Below are 24,387 nucleotides of genomic sequence, written 5' to 3'. Positions count from 1 at the left end.
ATTAAAATGCTAATCGAAAAGGAGAGACAATGCAGTCGTACTGGCGTCAGTTGCGAAATTACTGGGCGGGCGGCTAGTAAGAAGCAAGCAAGTTTGCGCAAGCGCGGCGGCGGGTCGACGCGACGGTCTGTGGCGGGCGGGCGGCGAGTGCAGTGACGCACTCTCAGCTGACGCGTCGGCGGGCGTGTGACGCCGCGCCACGCACGTCTGCTGCCAATATCTGCCGGAGAATGCTACTGCCCGCCCGCTATTAAGCACTCGACCCGACCCGTGCCGCAGCCGTGTTTACATCCTCGATGATGGTGCGACGCAGCGGACGATACACCGTCAACTGGCGGGGATTTAGAGAATTCGCGTTCGGAAACAAACCACCCGATGAAGGTGAGTCCGATTCAATTTAGCATTTTGCATACCGAACGAAATTCCCGACATAACCTCAAAGTGCGCCCGTCACTCGTATCGGGATCGACTTTCTGCATTATTGCAACTCTGTTAAAATGTTTAGGCACGAGCTAACGTTTGAAAATCACGAACAAGCTTGTCACGAGACAAAGATTACCGTAAAATACAATGTTTGGGTACCATTAGGTATGTGCATAAGAGTGTACAGAATGTTAATCATAGGAGTGTTAATGCTGCAAACTGACTAAAGCTTAACTGACAAAACCTACTAACCCAACTTTAGCTTATCATTTGAAGAAAAACGTGAAAATCGTGTTAATATAAGTAAACTATCGCACATAGGTTTAATAATAACATGAATTCTTATCAACTAACGAATGATAAAACTGCCTGACCTAAATTAACTGTAACATTAATCAAAGCAACTATGACAACCTGCGAAAACGTACCTGTCGGGGCTCAGTAACGTTTACATAGCTAATGAAGTTTGATTTGTGACTCGGTTGCATGCGGGGAGGCTCTATCTATTGTGTGTCACTGCTGAATATTTGAGTCACGCATCATTTACTAACAAGGCTCACAAGCTATATTTTTCGAGGTATTAGGATATTACCAAAATGTAATATAAATTATTTACTAATCATGCGTCAAATACTTGAAATTACGAAAAGCAATTCATACCCAGCTCAACAAGCTAAAAACCATTAAAAGTAATTTATAACTCCAGTTATAGGTTGATAGAGTACATGTATAAGAAAAGAAAAGCTAATAAAATGAACAGGTCCATACATTGGGAAACTAGGTACCGATCAATATTAAATTGCATGCCAATTCTCACGATTTCTTTTTAGCCGATTTTTTTTCGATTTCCGATTTTTTTTAGTCGATAGTGTGTAATAGTGTAGCAGTAAAAGTTTTCGTCCTTCGGGACAGGAGGCGTCTAATTGACCATACTGTCAGACCCTAGATTGTAATTTTTCTTCAATTATTTAATTTTCTGACATATTTTCGCGCGTAATCGTTTTTTATGGTAGGATTTTGAAAGTTAGTCGTGTTCTCCTTCTTTGTTAATTTTTTTCCATTTAGAAAAAAGCAGAGGTTTAAAATCATACAGTCAAGTATTGGTAAATTTTTATTTTGTTCTTTTAGGTAGACAGAAATACGCCAAATCTTCAGTCCATTATACATATTTTATCGGTATTCTGGGTATACAAAAAGATGCATCTGAAAGAAAGAGACAAATGGCGCAAATCTAAACACTGGGCCACTCAAAACGCGCACTTTTTCTTATCGTATCAATGGCATAAACTTGGAGCCCAAAACTATGAGAAATGTTTGCCGTCGTGGTGAAAAAGGTTTGACAATCGACGTAAAGATCTCACTGATGTAACTCTGATCAACAAACTAAAAAACCAAAATATAAAGAGTAGCTTCATGATCACGCCGTATATCGGCAGATAGATTCGTAGATATAAGCACGGTGGTACAAATTATGTATTGAGACATCCTGATGAACAAATTGTTAAAATAGCCTCAATTCCTTTGTCGACTCAGAATCGCAGCAGATTTACTAATGCTTATTTAACGACAATTCACAGGGACCAAAAAAGAAACTAGTAAAGAAAGTAAAGCTAAGCAAATATTAACGCTACCCTAGCACTTGATCATGCAGAGTGAAAAAGAGGACAGGCAAAGTCGACTCTGAGTAAATGGGAAAAACTTCAGAAAGACAAAGATTAAGTACAAGTTCAATAAATATACAGTAAAATAGAATGATAGTAAGGGACCTACCCTAGAATTAATAGAGTTGGTGTAAGGTAGGTATAGTATATTACATTGTCTCTAAAATATCATTGGGACTATCTATAAATCCAAAACTGCCTTTTTAGTGTTTTGCACTACATGTACTCTTCCTATGTAACTCAAAGACGTCATAAAAGATACATATAAATAGCTGAACAACAAACTTAAAGGCATTTATCAAAGATCATAATAATGTCGTATAATTAGCCTATGCTAGATTTCATTGTGGCACAAGGCACCATCGCACTTTCAGGATATTTAGGAAGTTTCAGTCTGTGGTCTCCATTTGAACGAGAAAGACAGCGATCACAGTGTGTCACATTGGAAAATTAGTTGGATACAAAATATTGCGAATGATACGCTAAAGGGTCGCTACACAAAGATCGTCGTGCTCAATCTATGGAAAAAATATTAAGTAGTACATAAGTCAATGAAGTAGTAGAATTTTGTGTAAAAAAAATAAATTTTAAAGACTGCTGCGCTTCTAAGAAATCGACTTTCCTCCTAATTTTTTTTTATGATCTTGCGATCATACAGATAGTCTTGATGTACACAGTCTATTAAATTTAAGAGATGAAATCACAATTTCACTATAATCTTCCATTACTATTGAATATAGTTGCTATTTCTGCCGCCAAACCGTTATGTGAGTATTACTGCGTTACGGTTTTGAAGGGTAAGGGTGCTGGTGAAATTTCAGGCAGATGGGACTTTTCAACTTATATCTCAAGGTGACGGGCGCAGTGGCAGTGCCCTTCAGATCTTTGTGATTTAAAGCTCTGAGTGGCAACTACTATGGAGGAGCGTGTCGCTCACCACCGGGCGCAGGACCTATTAGTCCCCTCGCTTGATATCATAAAAAAATATACACACATATACATATATAGTCATGCCATTTAATTAAAGGCTTTCAAACCACATCACACCCCAATCATGTGTAGGAAAGTTGCTACATTGTGAATGTAATTTTATAATAATGCACCATATTTCCGGTAACTATTCATCCGATGCTATTCATCACATGCAAGCTGATTGATCGGCACGATCTTTACAGCTGGAACAGTATACTGGTTTTCGGCATATTTAAGGCGAAGGGGATTGAGCCAAGGCTGCTTTTTCAAGTGTCCATAACACCGATAAAGTGGTGTAGCATGCATATTAGGGCGGCCCTACGAGACACGGAGGCAAAGTACTTTAAATATTGTAGATAGGATATTTTGCTTGGACACATTTTATTTTGACAGCCTCCGTGGTCGAATCACTTGCATACCGGTTTTCATGGTGTCGCCATCTCTGAGGTCCTGGGTTCGATCCCCGGCCGGGTCAGTGTAGAAAACTAACTTTTCTATATTGTTTCGGATCAGGGTGTTTGTGGTACCGTCGTTGTTTCCGATTTCCATAACACAAGTGCTTTAGCTACTTACTCGGCGACTAAAGCAACGTATGCGATGTAGTCTACATGTATATATGTACATATATATCTATATTTAAAAGTAAGTAATACTGCATTCAAAGACTTAAATAGTTGCTTCTCTCATCTGGAAATCGAACCAACCAAATGTAACAAAAAAACTGTATTTTTATGATGCCGATCGAAAGTGTCAACAATAAGGATTAATTCCTTAAGTTAGATAGTAGGTACATTAAATTAAAGGAAAAGGAAATTTTGCATTAAAGTTCCGGAAAACGATTTATAATGTGTTTTACCGTCGGTGTTCGTATATTTCTGGGGATACGTGAAAGATTTATTATACAAGAAGCGATTTGACGCGGATGAGTTAAAAACAGAATTGAGGTGAATTTATTTCGAATATCCATCGTAACAAGATAAAAAAATCTACAGGCAGAAAACTTATCAATAGATTGGCAATTTGCTTACAAGAATATGGATGAAAATTAATTGCAAATAGCTAGATATATGTATAGGTTCCAACGGTGTTTCTTTAAATTAAGACACTAAGTTACTTAAGGATTTAATCCTTGTAACAGACCCTTTCGATCGGCGTTATAAATAGTACATTACCGCAGAGGCCGCCGGGAAGTAAGGGATTGCTGGACAAGTACGAGTTACAAGGACGAGAGTCGGCGAAGCCTTGTATTAATACGAGTCAAGCAATCCTCGTTCCTGCCGAGGCATGCATATCTAGTATTTTTCTCAAACAGTGTGAGGAGTTAATTAAAGACTAAAGAGAGGAATATGTAATAATACAAAAAGTAAAAAAATATTAATCAATATTTGAAGTAATATTTGACGTGTCAGGACAATTTCTATACGAGGTCGCAGTCCTATACGAGGAGGCTGGTGTTCTCTTCGTTTGAGGAGGTTGGCTGGCTCTTTTTCGCAAGCTCTTCGCTCTTAAAATTGCAATCAAAACCCACATGCAAGTGCTTCGATCAAATTACTACAGTACTTTGATAAAAAAACGTGTATTTCATGTCCACCTCCCTATCATACACAGTTTTTTTGCTAAAAGATTTCACCCGCTTCTATCCGCATTCCTATACAACAATGTCCTTAGATTTTGTGACATAAAACTCACATCAGTATTCGACGCTAAACGTGTACTGCAAAACTGGTTACTTGATTTGTCTTATGATTTTGTTGAAAATTTGATTATTTGTATGTTGTAGCAGCATTTCATTTTATTTTATTGATTTTATTAATTTATAAAATTGCAGAAAATGTTGTTCATATTTTTAAATTATATACCTATTTATCATATTTATTTTTATATCGATTTCTTTTCCTTTTAGAGGCTAATATGTGATGTATGAAAATCGTATGTCTGGGACCTCACAGTTCAGGCTTGCCTAGTGTGAGGACCGTGGTAAATTTGAAATTATAAACATGTTTTGTCAAATAAATTTTATTTTATTTTATAATTGCTAAAAGAAAATTTTATTATTTTTCCAGACACATTAATAGTAGTCTGTTGAACCTCTGACGATGTTATCGCTCTTCTCACTAACACTGATTTTCACGAAAATACAAAAAAGACGAAAAAACAAAAGAATACTAAAACACTGTCTCGCCCCGTTTTCTCTTTTTTTGTAAGTAAGCGGTACTGTGGGTAAGTATATTTCTCACAACTATGAACACTGGGCAGTTGACTGTCTGAGTTTTTTTGCCTGATTATCATAGTTCATTAGATTGATAGATTTAAATGTTTAGAGAAGTGGGCAGTAATGGATTTTCATACATACTTTGAAGGTCTTGGCCGGGAACAAGTCACACGGTCCATTTATGACAAACTTTCCGTGATCGTTTTTTGAAAGTAATGCAAACATTTTCGATCATGTTTGAGAAAATATTTTTTTTTACAATTAGTCGCTGCGATTCCCAGATGAGGCAAGCAACTATTTAAGTCTTAAGTAATAAATACTATTTAATAATAACTATTTAATAACTATTTAAGTAATAAATACTGCATTCAATGCAGTATTTATTACTTTTGAAAATAAATTAATGTCTCCTTAGAGCAAAATATCTTATCTACAATATAACAAGGTACTTTGCCTTCGTGTCCGATACCCGAGAGACAGTATATGTAAAATGTACGTACACTATGGTGAAACTTGTTAAGCGTTAAACTTACTCTTTTCGAATTATTCAATTCTTATGTATAAACTTATCGACATTTGTTTGGAGAAGCGTAGAGCAAAAGTGGCAATAAAATCTACTCGGCTCAGTAAAATACGTGTCATCCCTAAAATGTACACAACTAATACAATTAAGTGTTAAACCTTATTACTCGTAGTTTTAAATTTGTAATAATAACTGCCCTGACCAGGTTTACAAGTATTTTAGTACATGGTATTTTACTATATGATGATTATTTTGATAATTTAATGGTACGGTAATTTTTTAAACTGCTGTTTATAATTATTTTTTCATATCTTTATCATTTCATTGTCCGTTCTCTAGCTAGCTGTTATCTAACATTACATGTTTTTACCACTGTATAAACCTAAGCTTATTTAAGTTTATGTTTACAAGATGAAAACATAGGTTACATTGCGTAAATACCAACATTTATAAACAGATGCATTACAAATGCAAGTAACACATAATTTATACTATAATATTGTTGAAAAATACATAATTTTATACGCATACACTACACATGTGCAACATGTGTGCAACCATTAGAATGTATGAAGACTTCGTTTAAATGTTTTGTCAAAATATGGTTTTAACTTTTATTACCTTATTGAACATAATGTGTAAGCCATTCTTGTTGATACCTACCATTCGTCCTAAATAATATTTCGTGTGCTAACTATACGTAAAAAGTCTTCCACTTGATCCAGTCAACTGAGACACCGCGCACTCCCACTAGTATAACATTGAAAACAGGAACAAAAGCTTCAAATTTCATACTGGCAAGCTTGAGGTCGTCAGCAAAGCTATTTGCAACAATAAAATTACTAAATGCTAATAAGTACACCTGTTGCGATCTATTCGTCTCAAGCTACCATTCCCTCTAAACGTGTATGAATGGAGTTTGAAAGTGTGAGGCTAAACTATTTAATTCATACTTCCTACCTTACAATTTTGAACTGGAACCATCTCAATATTTGTTACAATATTGTTAACATAAACAATGCCAGCAAGATGAAAGTCGGGAAAATATTCGTCAGAGTCCGAGCATTGCCAATAGTGTAATGAGACTATTTATCATCCTTTTTCCTATGTTTCTTATTATAGTGACTATATTTTATCTGCGTATAAATCTATTGCGAACAAAGATAGGACCATTGCCAAAAACATTATACACCATCTAAGGCATCGAGCACCGTCGGGATCAAAAGGCAGGTCGATCCCCCTAACAAAATAAGGACTTACGTAAATACAAAGATTATATATACACTAACTGTACTAAATATTTGATAAAAATAAGTCACAAGGGAAAGAAAATACACAAAAGCTTACACAAATAACTCATATGATTGTAGTCTATATTCGTAGCTGGTAAGATAAAACGTTTTTAATGTGAATTTGGAAAATATTACAGGATTGAAAGTATTTTTTTAAGAAAAAATCGTACTTCAATTTTGTTTGTTATAATGAAAAATCTAAAACTTTCTAGTTTTCCGTAATAAATAAAAAACAAGAATTGTATGATTTTTTTCTTAAAAAAAGTTGTACTCTAATTCGTTACCCTGTAATATTTTCATAATGCACGTTAGCCGTTTTAATTCGATATTTAAGTCGATATTAATTTGAAGAAACAAACAAGTCCACCGAAGCCCGAGGCGGATAATTTTCAGATTAATTTTCTCTGTCTATATAGTTACGGTGGCAATTCTCATTATTTAAATATTCTAGAATATGCAACAATGTAATCTGAAGTACTATTTAGTATTTCTCGATAATGTGCTCGAATGCTTAAATAATAAAAATTGCCATCGGAAGTAGGTAGAGAAAACTAACCTGAAAGTTACCCAGGCTTCCCGCATTTTTGTTTATGGAATATCTTCATTTTACAATAGGGATAACCGGAATTGTTTCACGTCGCGTGACCCAAACCGAAACCCCACAAAGATATCATTTATGTTAGTATCTCTTGCATGATGCGTCACCCACAGCTATATTAACAATGAATTGAGTTAAACAGCAAACACACTATTCTAAACAACAATGTCTTTACTGATATTATATATGAATTATATAGTACATTTTCGTCGGTTGGGCATATAAACTAATAATAAAACACTACATAGGGGAGATAGAGGCACCTTTGAACAGAGGCAGCTTAGAACAAATCGTATAGGCAATCAGTTTGAATGAAAATGTAGTAGGAATTATGTTTACCAAGGCACCACCTAGTGCGCGCGCCAAAAACTGAAGAGAGGTCATGTTTAGTTTCAGCGTCGAAAAGTAAACATTCTCAAAAATAGTTGTAAGGATATTACTGGTAGAATACAGATAATGGTAAGTTGAACTTTGCTTGTCGTATGGATTGTTTCACTGGTAAAATTGCTTGCAGCTTGCAATCATTGAGTGTGTGACTATGGTATGGGGTGCCCCCTGCTACAGGTGTGGGACAGCTTTGAACATTTTAGTTCCTTCACGAAAATGGGAATTCTGACAGTAGGTATTATAAACTTTTTGATCGTGCTTATTATGAAAGATTGTAGACATGTTGTAACCAAATAATAGGTATCTACTGCAGCAAACAAAACAAATAAACAATAATTATTTAGGATTTTACAACCATATATGTAAAAAATGTTCAAAGGTGCCCCCTTTTCTCCTGCATAGAATATTAATTGAAAACTCGACGGAAAACATTAACTTTTTTGTTTTATTGCAGAAAAAGAAGAAAAGAAACCAGAAGACGACTTATCTAATCATGACGTGATATTCTTGAAAAGCATTGTGGAAAGTCCAGATTTTATAAGAAAACGTGAGGTAGGTGATTTAATTATACAACTGCATTAAAAAAAATACAGTCATTTTTTAAAGTCGGTTAAAAAATTAAGCTACCACACATTGACTTATTGTAAGTCAATGCTACCACATGACAATATTTTGGAAAACAATAGAGTTCTGCTACTTCCAAAGAAGTCTAAGTAAAAAAAAAAAAAAAAAAACCTCTTTCTAAGTCACAAGAATAAAATGTCGGACTAATCGAAATTCAATGAAATGTTCATTGACTTACAATTATATGGACGTCGGGTCCGCGCTAAAAAGTGTCCGCACTTGTAAGGCGCTAAAATCGTATACAGAGCGCCAAACTCCGCTTTAGTCTTCATTTGTTCGACTGACAGCGCGATACTGCGATGACATTACATTTTAAATTTCGAATAGGTTGACTTGGGACATTTTTTTCGTGGTTTTTGTATTAGACCCGTCGTCCATTTATTTGTAAGTCAATGGAAATGTTATAATTATTATAACAATTTTATTTGCTTTTACTACAATTTTATGACGACAAATCGTTTTTATTTTTTACACATTACAATAAGTAGATTTGGATCACTACAATACTCTTAAGAAGAACTCTAATTTCTTATGATGCTGAATGTTTTAAACAAAATAATTTTACAAACTGAATTCTTATTTCATAAGTTCGCGCGCTTCCTACCGACGCTGCCATAGACTAGAATATGCTGAAGTCGTAAATACTTTCTCTTTCGCTCTTTAAGGTATAAACTGGCAGTCCATCTCCCTCGTGTGTTGACATGTTGCTTTTCGCCACAGGTATAGCTTCACCGATAAATATTTAACAAGCAATTTTGCATTTTAATTATATTTAATACGGTGCAAAATTAAATAAATTATATTTAACAGTTTTGTAAGCCGAGTATTTATGACCATACAGTAATAAAGGTCTCCTGCTCCTGTCAAAAACACAAAAACCACTAATACTAGACAGAGTTTGGCGAAGGTGTGTTCTTTCTTCGATAAACGTTTTTTTTATGTTAAATACAGTTAATTCTTATTAGACACTACTATATTAAAAAGCTATTTATTAATTGAGGCCTTAATAAATGATATCGTGTAGTGTATTGATATGTTTGGAATAGTTTTCATTCAAAAATAGCGTTGAGTGCCACGCCTTAGCTCGAGTGGCTGAAGCAGTGTTATTGTTTCAGTCCGTCGATTCTGAGGAGGATTTGATTGTGAAGCCTGTATCCTTGGGCAACGTGAATATTATCCGGTCGCTAAGTGAGTACCGCGGCAACAACATAAGGACTATTGAGCAAGCCGAACTCGCTATTCTATTATCCAGGGTACATTTTAAGGTGAGTTTCCCCGGATTATCTTATATATTTATTTTTAATTTAATATAATAAATTTAATAATTATATTAATATTCATTATGAGTAGAAATTGAACTATATTTAGAAAATAATATGAAATAAAATTATTACGACAATGGCTGGGTGCCTAATAAAATACTAGACTTGTCGTATAAACGTTAAAAACAGGCTACTGTACTTCCACATTTCTGCTGTCCTGTTAATTTGGGGCATTATTTACATTTTCTATATTCCTTTGATACAAAAAGGACAGATAACTTGTAACAGACAATATGTTAGTATTTATAGGAACCATAAAAATATTCTAAAATTTCTTAATTGGGAAATAGGTGTTGATAAATTGTATATTATTTATATTAAAAAGTATTTTTAGGTGTCATAGTACAATGTTCTTTTGCAGGCTTTAATAGATGCTCATGATCAAATAGGTACAATCTGGCTAGAGCGTGGCTCGGGAGTTGATGAGAAACTCTTGACTGAAGAGAAAGACAAAACGACTGAGGACGATTCTGAGGAAAACGGGGACATGCCAGTGGAGACTGTTAAAGTTGTGGGCCTTAGAAAAGTGCCTGGCCAGCCATTAGGATTAACGGTAAGTATCTCTAGGTATTAATAGGCCCAGCAGTTTCATATAATCATGCGTTCTAGACACATGGTAAAAAAATTCAAAAAAAAATCATGCCTAAATTTTGAAAAGTGGTGGCTAAAAACAAAGCTGTGCATTAGAGACACTGTATTGCTCTTTATGCTACATCGCAGGATGGTACAGTATCAAAATCATTAGGGACACTCATTAAACAAATTATTAACCATACAAATAAGCTTTATTCTTGGGTATATTGATAGACAGGTATATAGAATTAATTAGAGTTCTAAGTAAAAAGTTGTAAAATATACATATTCAATCAAATGAGACACATGGTGTCCCTAACAAATTTGGTATTATTTTTTTAATTTTAAAGAATGGTAGATGTAATGATGTACACAGCAGTGCGTAAGTAAGACATTGTGTGTTTTTAGAACATTTCAGTACCAAAATTGTTAGGAACACCATGTCTCTAAGACATGACAGGTTAAGTGATATACATAAGTATATTACTTAAAGTTTAGGTAACCACATTACGCCCATTCAGATCTTGGGTCATTAGTCATTACTTACTACTTTGTTAATTACCACTTCAATTGACTTAAAGCAATTGTCATGTAACCCAAGATGTGAGTAGTGCCCTAATTTGGAAGGGTATGCAAAGGTGATGGTATGAGTCATAAATTAATGTAAATTGTTATGCATAAGTACCAACTTTATTATCTTTGAATATTTATTATTGTGAAAGTACAATCCTAGTTGTTAACCTTGAGGTATATTTATAGCAAAAATGCATTGAGACTAGATTATTTATGTAATTCTTGCATTATTATGTGCTTTCAATATTGCACAAGTTTTTATTCATTTATTTATTTCATACAAGTACACAGCATCACAGTAAATTACTAAGGCACTGTGAAATTCATAACTAGACAATATTAGTAATACACAAAAGACGCTCATCCGTCCTCTCACAAAACCGCAAACATTCATAACACACAGCAACATGTAAATAATTTTTTTCAACAACAACTTTGTTTTAATTTTTAGACAGGTCGAAATTAATAACTAACAAATGATAAGTTAAAAGCTGATACACATTCCAAGCTTGAGTTAAGCTTGAAATGTTTGAAATGCTTCTTTAAATTTATCAAAAATGCAATGAAAGATGCATTAAGTTTTGTCTCCCATTTTCTAACCTCTTTTACAGGTCACAACAGATGAACATGGCCAGCTGATAGTGGCCAGAATATTGGCAGGCAGTGCTGCTGCCAAGCAGGCCCTGCTGTCAGTTGGTGATGTGCTCCTGGAAGTTGATGGAATGCAAATTGACTCAGAAGAGCAGCTAAAGGAAGCCGTCAGCAAACCTAATGATAGAGTCACGCTCAAAGTTGGACCAAATTTGAAAGAAAAAAGCTCACAGTTAGCTAATAAGCTTAGTGTAAGTTGTATTCAGTTTAGCTGTATATAGTGAGCCCTTGCACAAACATGTGCATATTTTACTAACAGTAGACCTTTTTGTGAAAGAGTATATGCAGCGAAGTACCTGTTTCTACTGACAAGCAGTAATGTGACCATTACTTTTGATGGGTAAGGTGCTGGTGGAAAAACAGGCACATAGTAACGGGCTTTTACGGCAACTGTATTGCTTACCACCAAGTGCAGAAATTGTATGTCAATAAAAAAATCATTTCATAAAAAAATGTAAAAAGATGAACACTTATGTCATGAGAGAGATAAATATTAATATTGCATCAAACCATACAGTACACCAATGGTTTTTATTTTGTTTTATGCTTTAATTTCAGTGTTATATGAGAGCTCTCTTTGATTATAACCCAAAGGAAGATACATTATTACCATGTAAGGAAATTGGACTTGAATTTAAAAAAGGTGATATTTTACAAGTAAGTAATATGCCTATTGCACACTTACAGACAGCCACTGCTCATATTAGAACTACGTCTGTAAAACATTTCAATGTGTTTAGGTATCAGATAGAAAAGATCCTAACTGGTGGCAAGCAAGTCATGTAGAAAACTCAGACGTTGTTGGCCTAATACCGTCACCAGAATTGGAGGAGCGGCGTAAAGCATATGTGCCACCTGAAGCTGACTTTGTACACAAGATCAGCATTTGTGGAGCCCGGGTGAGTTACTCATCAAAAATGTGTCTAGTTAGCACAACGTTCTATGTATGATTAATTGAATTCAGCCCTCACGTCATTGTTATGACTTTACAAAGAATGGAATCTGCTGACTTCTATTTTAATAATTATGATGGTATTATTTATAAACAATTATTTGCAAGTTAGCTTTAGGATGCATAGTAAGCGGAAGGATTAGAGTAATGCAAAGTAATCAAAATTGTAGTAAGCGTTCAGTAAAACAGATTTATACCCGATCCCACCATGAAGGAACATTCTTTTATAAGCTTATATTTTAATGTAATGTTATTAATATGAGTATTTGGAAAAATATCCTCTAATCTCTATTTAGGCCTCCATCATCATTATCATTGGTGGCTTATCATATTAGTCTTTTTATATTTATTATATTTTAGATATCAAAAAAGAAAAAGAAGTTTGTATACGAGTCCCGTTCAAGCGTGCAACTAGAGGGCGCTGAACTGACGTTGTACGAAGAAGTAGCACGTACGCCGCCTTTCCTGCGCAGAATCCTAGCACTAGTCGGTACACGTGGCGTCGGTCGAAGGACCATTAAGAACCGAATGATACAGGAACATCCTGATCGATTCGGAGCTGTTGTTCCACGTGGGTGACTTTAGAATCATATACATATAGTTTTTTTACCGTATACATTTTCTTCACCGTCTTGTCGTCATGTAATAAGACTTTAAAATTTAAGTCATTTTCAGAACCTTTGCGATCGTCTATTCTTTTTTATTAATATTCTTGTACTAATAGAAAATTTTATTGTGTTTGTTGTGTTTAATTTGTTTGTGACATTTATCTAAATGTCGAATTAAATATTTACCATTTTACCCTGATCACTTACATCCTGCCCAATTTCAACAGATACATCACGACCGAAACGACCATTGGAAGAGGATGGCCTTTCGTATTGGTTCGTGTCACGAGAAGAGATGGAACGCGACGCTCACGCTGGCCGCTTTCTGGAATACGGCGAACATAATGGTCACCTGTATGGAACGCATCTGGACTCTATACGCGCTGTTATCAAGGAGGGTAAGCATTCTCTTTAGATTTCTCAATGTAACCGTTCAAACTTCTGTTTTAAAAACCCCAAAACAAAAGAAGTTTTAACAATCGCAGTTGTGACTATTCATACAAATACTATGCAAAGAAAAATTCCTTCGATGCAGCTGGACACGAACCAACAAGCTTTTCGCCAAACTGGGGCTATGTCATAAATCGTTAATATAATAAATTATAATATGAATCGTGATTGCTTAATTATCTACCTAAGTACCTCAAGCGAGTGTTATCGCCCAGAGATTATTTAAAAATATACAAAAAGGTGCTGTACGATACGTACACTTAATGAAAGATTGTTTTACCAAACACAAATGTTGTAATGTATTTTTTATAGGCAAAATGTGTATCCTAGACTGCGCTCCACAATCTCTAAAACTGCTTCACAACAGCAGCGAATTTCTGCCTTACGTGGTCATGATTGGCGCCCCCGGCATAGAACAACTACGCAACCTTACTTACGCTTCTAACAGCAAATTGACGGTAAATCTTCATTTTGTTATGCATACGTGTCATGGTCATAACGACAATTATCTAGATAGTTGTATTAGATTGAACCTTTATTAGGGCGATTTCAAATTAGACGCTTATAGAAGCGCTGCATTGGCGTAAATTAGTAATTTTCATACAATATTTAGAAGTGCAGTTGCAGTGCCACTGTCGTAACCATAGATATAGAAAAAAAGGGGAGATATGCCATGACCTCAGACATATATCTAGATAGACGCCGCAAGTACAACAATTTGTATGAAAACCAAGTGTGTCATATTTTTTGTACCCACTATGACGTCACAAGAACTATTTAGTGATGGAAACCTCCACCCGCTCGCTCAAAATCGGTTGATTGAACGGAATACGCGTAAACACGCGTATTCTATTCAATTAATCGATTCTAAATAGAATAATTTTTGTTCAGGTATTTGTTGATTACAAGTAGTCGTAATATTAATATAGTAGAAAAATACTAGAATAAAATAGTTAAATCCTTTATTTTACTTATTTTAAAAAAATGTTGATTACTTAAAAAAATTGAAGTCTTTAGTTTTTAATCGACTTCAATTGTTAAAATTATTGTCCTTCCAATAATAATAATAACGCATACACTCAACATAGCCCCGCACTAGGGAAACCCTGTGTCGCGGGCGCCATGGACACACACATAGACAACCACAAATTACACCCAAACTCACGAAAGAAATAAATGTAGGTCAAACAAATATTTCGCCCGGCCCGGGAATCGAACCTGGGACCTCTGCAGTCTGGCATGGTAACCGTTCGGCCACGGAGGCAGTTAAATAAAATGAGCTTATTATATAACATGTTTTTGAAATAGAAGATCTTATCGATTAACTTAAGTAATGAAACCGCACGTCATCATATGAACTTGTGACTCCCTTAATTAATTTTACTAGATGGTTTTCTGTTGGTAATTGATCAAATTGATGAATGGCAAGACAAATGAAAATGTTACTGCTGACAAAATATGGTATAATCTTATTAATCAGAAGAGGTTTACTTAATGAGGGCCTCATGTGAAATTTTTGTGATTTGTTTATTATTTCTCGGATTTTTAACTCTGCTACTCTGCATATTTGGATAGCAGCTTAGGTGGGATAAACTAGACCACCTTCGTCCTCGAAAGCAACCAACTCATGCGTATGACCAACTCCAGGTTTTTGTAAAGACAGCGCACTGTTAATTCTCTGCATTATATATTTTTTTGTATTACTCGTACTACATATATATATATGTAATTATTTGCTCACTATATTCAGACATTCGAGGCAACGTGCTGCAAAAATTATCGAAATTACAGATACTACTGATAATAGATACTACAAACCTGAAAAAAAAAAACGAAACGTTATAACAAAGGAGTATAGAATATTTTTATAATATTGCTAAGGTCATAATAATTTTCGGCCCTTTGTTTTCAAAATCGATCAGAATCGAGGACAGTGTTGCCTAACGTATACGTCACTAAATGCTAAATTAGGCCAAAGAAATGTACAAGCGGCCGTACCACGATACAGAATGCATTATACAAAAGTGCGTTCGTTCGATATTCATGGCTTATTAACAAAGGTTCACAAATATATCGCACCAAGTAAAAGCCGCACATTATACATAATAATCATGAGGCATACACTCAGTTGCACATTTGTTTTCTCGAAATTCATACAAAATCAAAATAATTGTTTTTAAAATAAATTATGCATCTTCTGATTACAAAATCACTTACCCGTGAAAGGAAACATCCCTGTTTACCCACAGTTATGGTATGGTGCTTTTGCAGTTTAATGCACAATTATGCATTTTTCGCGTTTTCGACTGGTGTTTACCTACGACAACGGTCGAGCGCGTTCTGAAGTCTAGCAGCGGCAACTTAGTGAATTTCACTTACTTTCACGCGAAGTACGTACACTTGCGGCGGCTTTCTAGATATATCTCTGTGGCCATGACGCTGTGTAAGATCGCCTAACGATGTCGCCACTTTTTAGCAAATGTGAAAATTAAACTTTACGCTCTATTATCTACTACCACCAATTAACGATTTTGATTGGTTAAGGCTTAAAACATGAAAACGACTTAACAGTTTTAAATTTTAACAAAATTAAACTTACAGTCACTTGCGTAAGATTTATATTGCAATATTTCAGATTATTTTCATTCTGGTTCAGTTATTCACCGTCAGGTAGCATTACTAAAAATGGCAAAAAATGTTTCTTGTGTTAACGTCGGATGACGCTGAAACTGTATATAACGCTTGTAATAGTTTAGCGCTACTCTATGTGAGCTGTGACCTACCTAACCGATAGGCAGAAACCATGTGACTGTTTCTAATATTATTCTGTTTCTACCATTCTTTGTTATGGACCTTTGCGACATAGTATTGTTTGCTGACGACACATCCTTGATTTTTAAAACCGACAAACATCACATTAACTGTGATAATATTAACTATTATACCCTTTTAAAGGTAGTTTATTGGTTTAATGGTAACAATTTATTGCTCAATGCCAAGAAGAAAAGTGTGTTAAATTTGAATTACCTAATGTAAAATCGACTAGTCCAATCATAGAAATAAATGGAGAAAAGTTAGACTGCGTTAATAAAGCTATATTTTCGGGAGTGACCTTAGATAGTAAACTTCAATGGTTTCCACATATCGTCTGCTTAAAGGCAAAACCACATAAGTGACATTCCACAAATCCACAAAAAATCTCCAAATTATGTACTTGTTGTAAGAAAATCACCATCTTTCTGCAAATAAAACCACTTATTGAGTTTATAGCTTTCTTGTTATTGAGTTTCACCTGCAGAAAGATAGTGATCTTCATACCATAGCTATATAAAGACTTTTTGTAGAAAATGTCACTTATGTGGTTTTACCTTTAAACAGACAATATATCTTCCTTAGCTAGCAGATTACACTCTGCTGCATACGCAGTCCGTAGAAAACGTGAGCTTACCGATGTAGCTACTGCTACACTAGTTTACTTTAGTTACTTCCATAGCATAAAGTCTTACTTTAGTTACTTCCATAGGTAAAGCGGCAGATATACAAGCCATATTTGTGTTGCAAAAACAAGCGATTCGTTCTGTGTACCGTTTAGGTTCTCGGGTTTTTCTCAGAGAAAAGTTTAAGGAGACTGGTATCATGACTGTGGCATCGCAGTACATTTACTCAAATATTTTGTATGCCCGTAAAAATATACATAATTTCATTAAGAAAGAAGATATAAGAAAGAAGATATTCATAATATTAACCTTAGAACTAAGTCCAAACTCATGGTACCACGATTTCGTATAACTAAGGTAAACGATTCGCGATTTAAATCCGGAAAAATAGTTTCATTTGCTATGTGTAACAATCGCGAAAACCTAAGAACTCGATATAAACGATTCTTTTATGGGGAATTGTATACGTTTTTCAATAAGATTCCGGAGAATATATTAAGATTATCATTTCGTAAATGTAAAACTTACATTAAAATTGAAGAGTATGTTTTAGATAAAGAAGTATGGAAAGACAACAAGAGTCTAGATTCCACACAATTATGATTCAAAGTGTATTCCATAGCATTTAAGTTTATTTGAAAAGAGCAATCCCTAGAGTTTCTTGCTCGTTCTTCTCAGGGAGATCAGCGTAGTGAACGAGCATTAGCTTAAAAAAATGAAATTTCAAGTGTAAAAATTTTACCTATGGAATAAATGATTATTTGACTTTGACTAATAATTAAAAAAAAATTCCATTGTTCATACTCTACATTACAATGTATTACCGGGTTCATACTACAACTACTTATGTTTTTATACGTTAGTACGGGTTTGTGAAGCTGTTACAGTCAATAGTAACTTGAACCATAAGAAAATGCATTGGCTATGGAAATTTAAACAATCCAACCATCTTTTACTATAGGCTCATTGGGAAAACTCAAAAACTATCAATGCTCAACGTTTAATCTACGAATAAATTGAATTTAAATATCTAATTTACACAAATAATTGTACCTACATATTTCTACACATGCGACATACAGATTGACAAGAAATTGTAACGACGTTCCGAAATATGAGCTATATAAAAGTTACTCGAAATAATTGGTTTAATAATAATAATAAAGGCCATGGGAGTGACGAGAGTCTAAAATAGATATAATAATAATAATAAAAAATCTATGTAACGTAAATGCTTTTCGCTTCAACATTTTAGGTACTTTAATTACAAAAATCATACATACGTGTGGCAATACAGGTTAGCAGATTGGGACGAAATGCGACAATTTTTTGCTTCATATCTTTGGCAGCTTACTTTATTTCAGGAGAATCGTCGAGCAGTGCTGATGCTGTAGTTGAGGTCTTGCGATTGGGTATGGAGTATTATATACCATACTTCGATGTACCCAATGGACCCCAAGCTCGTTCATGGTTTAACGCTGACTGTAGCACAAAAACAGTCTGCGTACCAAGCTTGCCTCTTTTCCAGCAGGCAGCAAGTCCTTTTGGTCCCTGGCCAAAGCGGTCGAAAAAAACTTCAGTAGCTACTCATTACCATCTCTGCTGAGGCCAGACGTATCGCTGGCCCATACTACGGAAGAGAAGGCGAATCTCTTCGCCTCACTCTTTGCAGAGAGTTCGCGTCTGGATGCCGCAGGATAAACTAGAAGGTGGTAACCTTCTTTACCTCTGACTGGATGCACTATGGCGCCAGTTCGCATACGCCAAAAAGAGGTACTCAGAACTCTGCGAAGTCTAGACGTGCATAAAGCTAGCGAGCCAGATGGAATTCCAGCAATAGTCCTGCGTAACTGTGCGCCTGAGTTGTCTCCTATTCTCACACGCCTGTATCGCCTCTCGCTTGAGACTGGTGTAGTTCCCAGGTCGTGGAAGCTTGCAAATGTGCAACCAGTGCCTAAAAAAGGAAGCAGAACTGACCCTGTGAACTATATACCTATCTCAGTCATTCCATACTCTTCAAGACTATGGAACGTGTACTTAACAACCGTCTCCTGTCGTACCTTGAAGACAACGATCTCCTCAGTGATCGCCAATACGGATTCCGAAGAGGGCGATCTACTGGGGATGTTCTTGTGTATGCCTCTCACATATGGAGCGAGGCCATAGAAGAACATGGCGAAGCCATTGCAGTGTCTTTAGACATTTCTAAGGCCTTTGGCAGGGTCTGGCATGCTAGCCTTTTAAGCAAGCTTCCCTCTTACTGGCTTCCCACTGACCCTTGAAATTGGATTTCGGATTTCTTGAGTGAACGTTCGATTCTAGTGGTCTTAGCAGGCTACTCTTCCAAACATAGGGCGATAGATCGAGAAAGACATAGAGACAGAGACAGAAACAGAGAGAGACAGAGAGACAGACAGACAGATAGACAGACAGACAGAGAGACAGACAGACAGAGAGACAGAGACAGACAGACAGAGAGACAGACAGAGAGACAGAGAGTTCCTCAGGGTTCTGTACTGTCCGCAACCCTCTTTCTGCTGCATTTAAACGATATGTTGATTCCAGGTACCTTTGGGTATGGTGATGACAGCACAGTTGTGGACAGGTACTTGACCAATGCAAGGGTCAGTGGAGAAGAAATCCAATCTTGTCGAGAGTCCATGGTTAGTCGTTTGAATTTGACACTTAAGGCAGTCTCCGATTGGGGCGTTGCCAATCTTGTCAATTTAATGCTACCAAAACACAGGCGTGTCTTTTCTCCACTAAACGGAGTCCCTGTCACCTGACTCCGACTTTTCGTGATATATCCATAACGATAGCCGACCGTCTTCACCTACTTGGAATGGACCTGTCGTCCAATCTGAACTTCGGCAGTTACATTGAATCCGTGGCCAAAAATGCAGCCAAGAAGCTTGGCATCCTTTCCAAGGTGAGGCGATACTTCACACCGGGACAGTTGCTTCAGCTGTACCAAGCACAAGTCCGGTCGTGTATGGAGTACTGCTGCCACTTATGGAATGGCTCTGCTAAATACAAACTGGCCACCTTGGATTCAATAGACAAGCGTGCTAAGAGGCGTATAGGTGACTCGGAACCAGTAGAAGCGCAGCTGCAGAGCCTTGAACACCGCCGTAGAGTTGCCAGCTTATCGGTATTCTACAGGATATATCACGGAGAGTGTGCGATGGAATTGTATAATTTAATTCCGCCTTCCCCTTTCCATCATCGGGAGACTAGACGTGGGCGGGGGTTCCAACCCTATGTTATGAATATACCCCGGATTCGCACGAAGCGTTTCGCTTCTACATTTATATGGCGAGCGGCTAGGGAGTGGAATTCCCTGCCTGCAGATTTGTTCCCCGAACGCTATAACTTGGACCTTTTCAAGGCGAGAGTGAATAGGAATTATTTAGGTGTGCATGCTACATCCTCGACCTCATCGTCACTTTCCATCAGGTGAGATGGAGGTCAAATGCGCACTTATTTTTTATATAAAAAAAAGCTCCAAATTTTTATAATCTTTTACGCTCCAAACTGGCGACAGATCTTGTGTGTACAACGATCGCCACGCTACTGTGGCGATGTTTCAAGGCGTACCTCCATACACACATTTTGGGCATATCGAGTCGACACGAACCTTTTTTCTATATCTATGGTATAACAGGTGCGCGCTACTTATTGCAGTCGCAATTAGTGAACTAAAATTTACTGAAGCGGTACAGACGCACGGCTCCCGCCTGCGGCTGCGCCTCAGTCGCGTCACTCCAGCGCTTCTACACGCGTCAAATTTGAAGGAGCCCTTAGACAGAATTCACTAGAGTATTCTAGAACTTCCCAATTATCGTAATCGTTTATTTTTTTACTATTTAATGGAACAACATTGACAACTGATTACTACAACGACTATCATTCCATAGGGCAAAAATACACGATTACGATACTAATACAGTTAAAAAAGTTGTACTGTATTTATTTAGTATTTTAAAGCTGTAAACCTGTCTTATAATAATTAGCTTTATGATTATAGGGAGGGTTGAATTGTGCTTGCAGCATTTTATGGTTACATTAGTGCGAGGTTTCCCATTGTATTAGGAAATGCATGAATTTGATTATTAATACCATATTCATACATTCATTATGTATATGTCCATAATAAAGGCAATAATGAAATTGAGTTTTCCAAACAGGATAAAAGAACGACCCTTGGAAAGTGATGCACAAAATCGAAGAATAAGAAGAATAAATGTTACTTTAACATTTGTCCGATTTTGTTCACAGCGTACTTTTTTTTATAACTTCAAGTGACGGGACGAACATGTCGTGCGCCTCATGGTAAGCTACACGCCTGTCCATACCAGTTACAGTACCACTCAGAGCTTTAAATTGCAAAGTTCTGAGGGGCACTACCACTGCCCCCGTCGCCTTGAGACATAAGTTGACAAGTCCCATGTGCCACCAGCACCCTTCCCTTCAAAACCGGAACACAGTAATGCTGACATTACAGCTTGGCGGCAGAAATAGGTAAAGTAAGCAGTACTATCCTGGACGAACGAAAACTAACCGAGCGACAAATTTTCAAACTTTCACATTTATTAGTTTATTTTTTCCATCCTCTAAGCGTTTATTGAATGTTATGACTTTTTATAGTTTTTCATTCCGTTATCCTGTTTGGAACATACGTAACAAAATTTTGTATTTAAGTAAATATATTTTGCAATTTTTAATTTCCTTTAATGTTGGCGTATTGTGGCATGCGCTTTGTAGTTTGACAGGCAGAGCTCCATACGCTACAGCTCACGGCGCGCGCGCACCCTCGAGTCTCTTGCGTCACTCTATGAGGTAAGTCGTCGAACATTTATTAAAATATATGCAAAGATGTATGATGTCCACAGTTTTGACAAAGATTTGAATTCTAGTTATGTCAATTTTTAAGGCGCATAATTATATATTGAAGTATCAATTGAACTGCCAAACAAACTTGTAGAAATGTCTCCAGCTCCCTCACGCTACTTCGGCAAACGAGGCAGAATAGTTTGTAAATCGACAATTAAAACATCAAAACTTCAAAAGTTCAAAAGAGTTTTATATACCTATATAAAACTCTTATCGTTATCTACAGTTATATCTTATTATTTATAGTTATATATTTTATAGTTATATATAGTTATCTTATAGTTATATAAAGAGTTTTATATAACTGCTACCTTATGACTGTGTGTAAGCCAATGATCTTATATAAGGTCATTGGTGTAAACTATAGACGCGTGGTTGCAAATACTATATATGTTATAAAAAAATCTGAACAGCAGAAGTTGATCAATGTAATAAAATGTTATTCATTTTATATGAATAAAACTTTTTATTAAATTTGACCCATTCCTTCTGTCCCGATTTTTTCGTCTTCGAAAATTTGATCAATTTTATTCATTTTTATGGACAACTCACACTTGACCAAATAATTGACTATGTCATTATATTTTTATTCAATTAAAAGATAGTTTTATTACTATGTTTATATCAGTTTTGTATATTTGTATCGGTTTTGTTATCTGTTAGCTTATTGTTACAGTAAGATAACTAAAACCTCTACTATAATACACATTTTTGTTCGAAAATCGCCTCCAGTGCACGGAACAAGATACGTCAATGTGTAGCTTGATGTGCTGGCGTGTGTACATGTGTGGAAGCGTTTAATGTTAAATTTTTGGATATTTCTAGTTTTATTTTTAAAAAGTAATTGATGTCGATTTACTCATTAGGTAAAATACTTTCGATGTCAGTTTAAAGCTTTTTGATATCTCTTATATTTATTGAATAATCGCCTGGGCACACTTAACGATTACACCCTGTATAGTGGTAATTTCATAATTAATCCTGTTATTTTTCATTTTGTCCCTAATCAAAATTAATATGAAGAATAATTTCTTTCAGTCTTACATTATGTGCTTACAAATATGTCTCTGAGATTAAGTAGAGTCGCAAAATATAATCAATAAAATGATATGACCATTATTACTCCAAAAATTTGCTTTGCCACGTTCTAGGAAGAAGATATGAAACAGACATTAGAAGAGAGCGCCCGCATTCAGCGACAGTATGAGAAGTACATAGATCTGGTGCTAGTCAACAATAACATGGACACCTCATACGCTAAGATCATGGACGCTCTGCATTCACTTTCAACCAACCACCAGTGGGTTCCCGTTAGCTGGATTTACTAGTATTACAAAGTATTCTACCTATACTTTTGTATAATAATATTACTCTGTAATAATATACTTGGATGTGATAAGTCACAGACCAAACACAGGTCCTTCCTGTCGTTCTTACAGAGTTAACGTACTTCAATTAATTATAAAGCGTGCTAGACCTAGGTACAGTCTTCCCGCATGAAAAGCTTAGATAAGCCGTATAGCGGTACATTGTGTTCTAAGCTCATTGGAATCGTCACAGCGCCTACATACATAATTACCAATATGCTTAAAAATATTCTTTAACATTTTATCTTAAGGAAATTTAATATTCGAACCTCGTACAATGAAATTAAATACATCACAGGACTTTAATTAAGGTATAGTTGTAATCAAGTTCTCACAAAATTCGAATTTTCTAAAATATTTTAAGTGCGGGTAAGTAAAGTAAGCCAACTTCAATGCATGATGTGACAGAAAAGTATTAAAGCTGTTTATGGTGATTCATCATTCCATTGAATCAGTCCTCAACTTTCAACAAATACATAATCAATTAATCAAGTTTTTGAAATTTTGTTATCATTTTCACCTCACTGTTACTAGGACAATTAAAATACACTTCTCTTAGTTACCTTCAGTTGAATATTTTAGTAAATAAAGTATTTATCCTGTTTGCTTCCCGTCTCGCGAGTCATTTTAGTAAGCAAAAAATACAGAACAGAAACATAAGTAATAATTAAATAGAATTCAGAATCGTTAGAATGGTCGTAATTGACTTTCTAAATAAATGATATAATGAATGTAATTAAGAGTTAAGTGTACGTAATGTAAAGTTAAATAATATCATTTTCGTATTATCTATTGCCAGCTTTTTTTAATAAATAATTTTATAACCTTTGTAGATCTCTGCATTGTAGGATACTGTTATAACAGAATAA

At 35.6% G+C, this 24,387-nt stretch overlaps 1 protein-coding gene across 1 annotated transcript; it reads left to right on the top strand.

Annotated features, from left to right (window-relative positions):
• Nucleotides 1–219: 219 nt before the first annotated feature.
• LOC113231807 (MAGUK p55 subfamily member 6) lies at nt 220–24,344 on the top strand. Its single transcript, XM_026466344.1, has 12 exons — nt 220–381; nt 8,523–8,620; nt 9,808–9,957; nt 10,376–10,567; nt 11,772–12,002; nt 12,370–12,468; nt 12,552–12,710; nt 13,124–13,334; nt 13,599–13,769; nt 14,134–14,279; nt 22,023–22,097; nt 23,303–24,344. Exons 1-12 carry the CDS (start codon nt 297–299, stop codon nt 23,477–23,479), a joined length of 1,794 nt encoding a protein of 597 aa, XP_026322129.1. The 5' UTR covers nt 220–296; the 3' UTR covers nt 23,480–24,344.
• The last annotated feature ends 43 nt before the right edge of the window (nt 24,345–24,387 follow it).

Source organism: Hyposmocoma kahamanoa, unplaced genomic scaffold (genome assembly GCF_003589595.1).
Source record: "Hyposmocoma kahamanoa isolate Upper Pololo Valley unplaced genomic scaffold, ASM358959v1 102, whole genome shotgun sequence".
Classification (NCBI taxonomy): Eukaryota; Metazoa; Arthropoda; class Insecta; order Lepidoptera; family Cosmopterigidae; genus Hyposmocoma; species Hyposmocoma kahamanoa.
The sequence above is the reverse complement of the archived record's forward strand: the minus strand, read 5'-3'. Positions and strand labels throughout refer to the sequence as shown.

Bases quoted from the DNA above. Each gene is read 5' to 3' on its own strand.
- LOC113231807 (XM_026466344.1), top strand. From the start codon at position 297: ATGATGGTGCGACGCAGCGGACGATACACCGTCAACTGGCGGGGATTT. The intron at 12,711-13,123 runs GTGAGTTACTCA...ATTATATTTTAG, and splicing joins TCAGCATTTGTGGAGCCCGG to ATATCAAAAAAGAAAAAGAA. The intron at 13,335-13,598 runs GTGGGTGACTTT...CAATTTCAACAG, and splicing joins ATTCGGAGCTGTTGTTCCAC to ATACATCACGACCGAAACGA.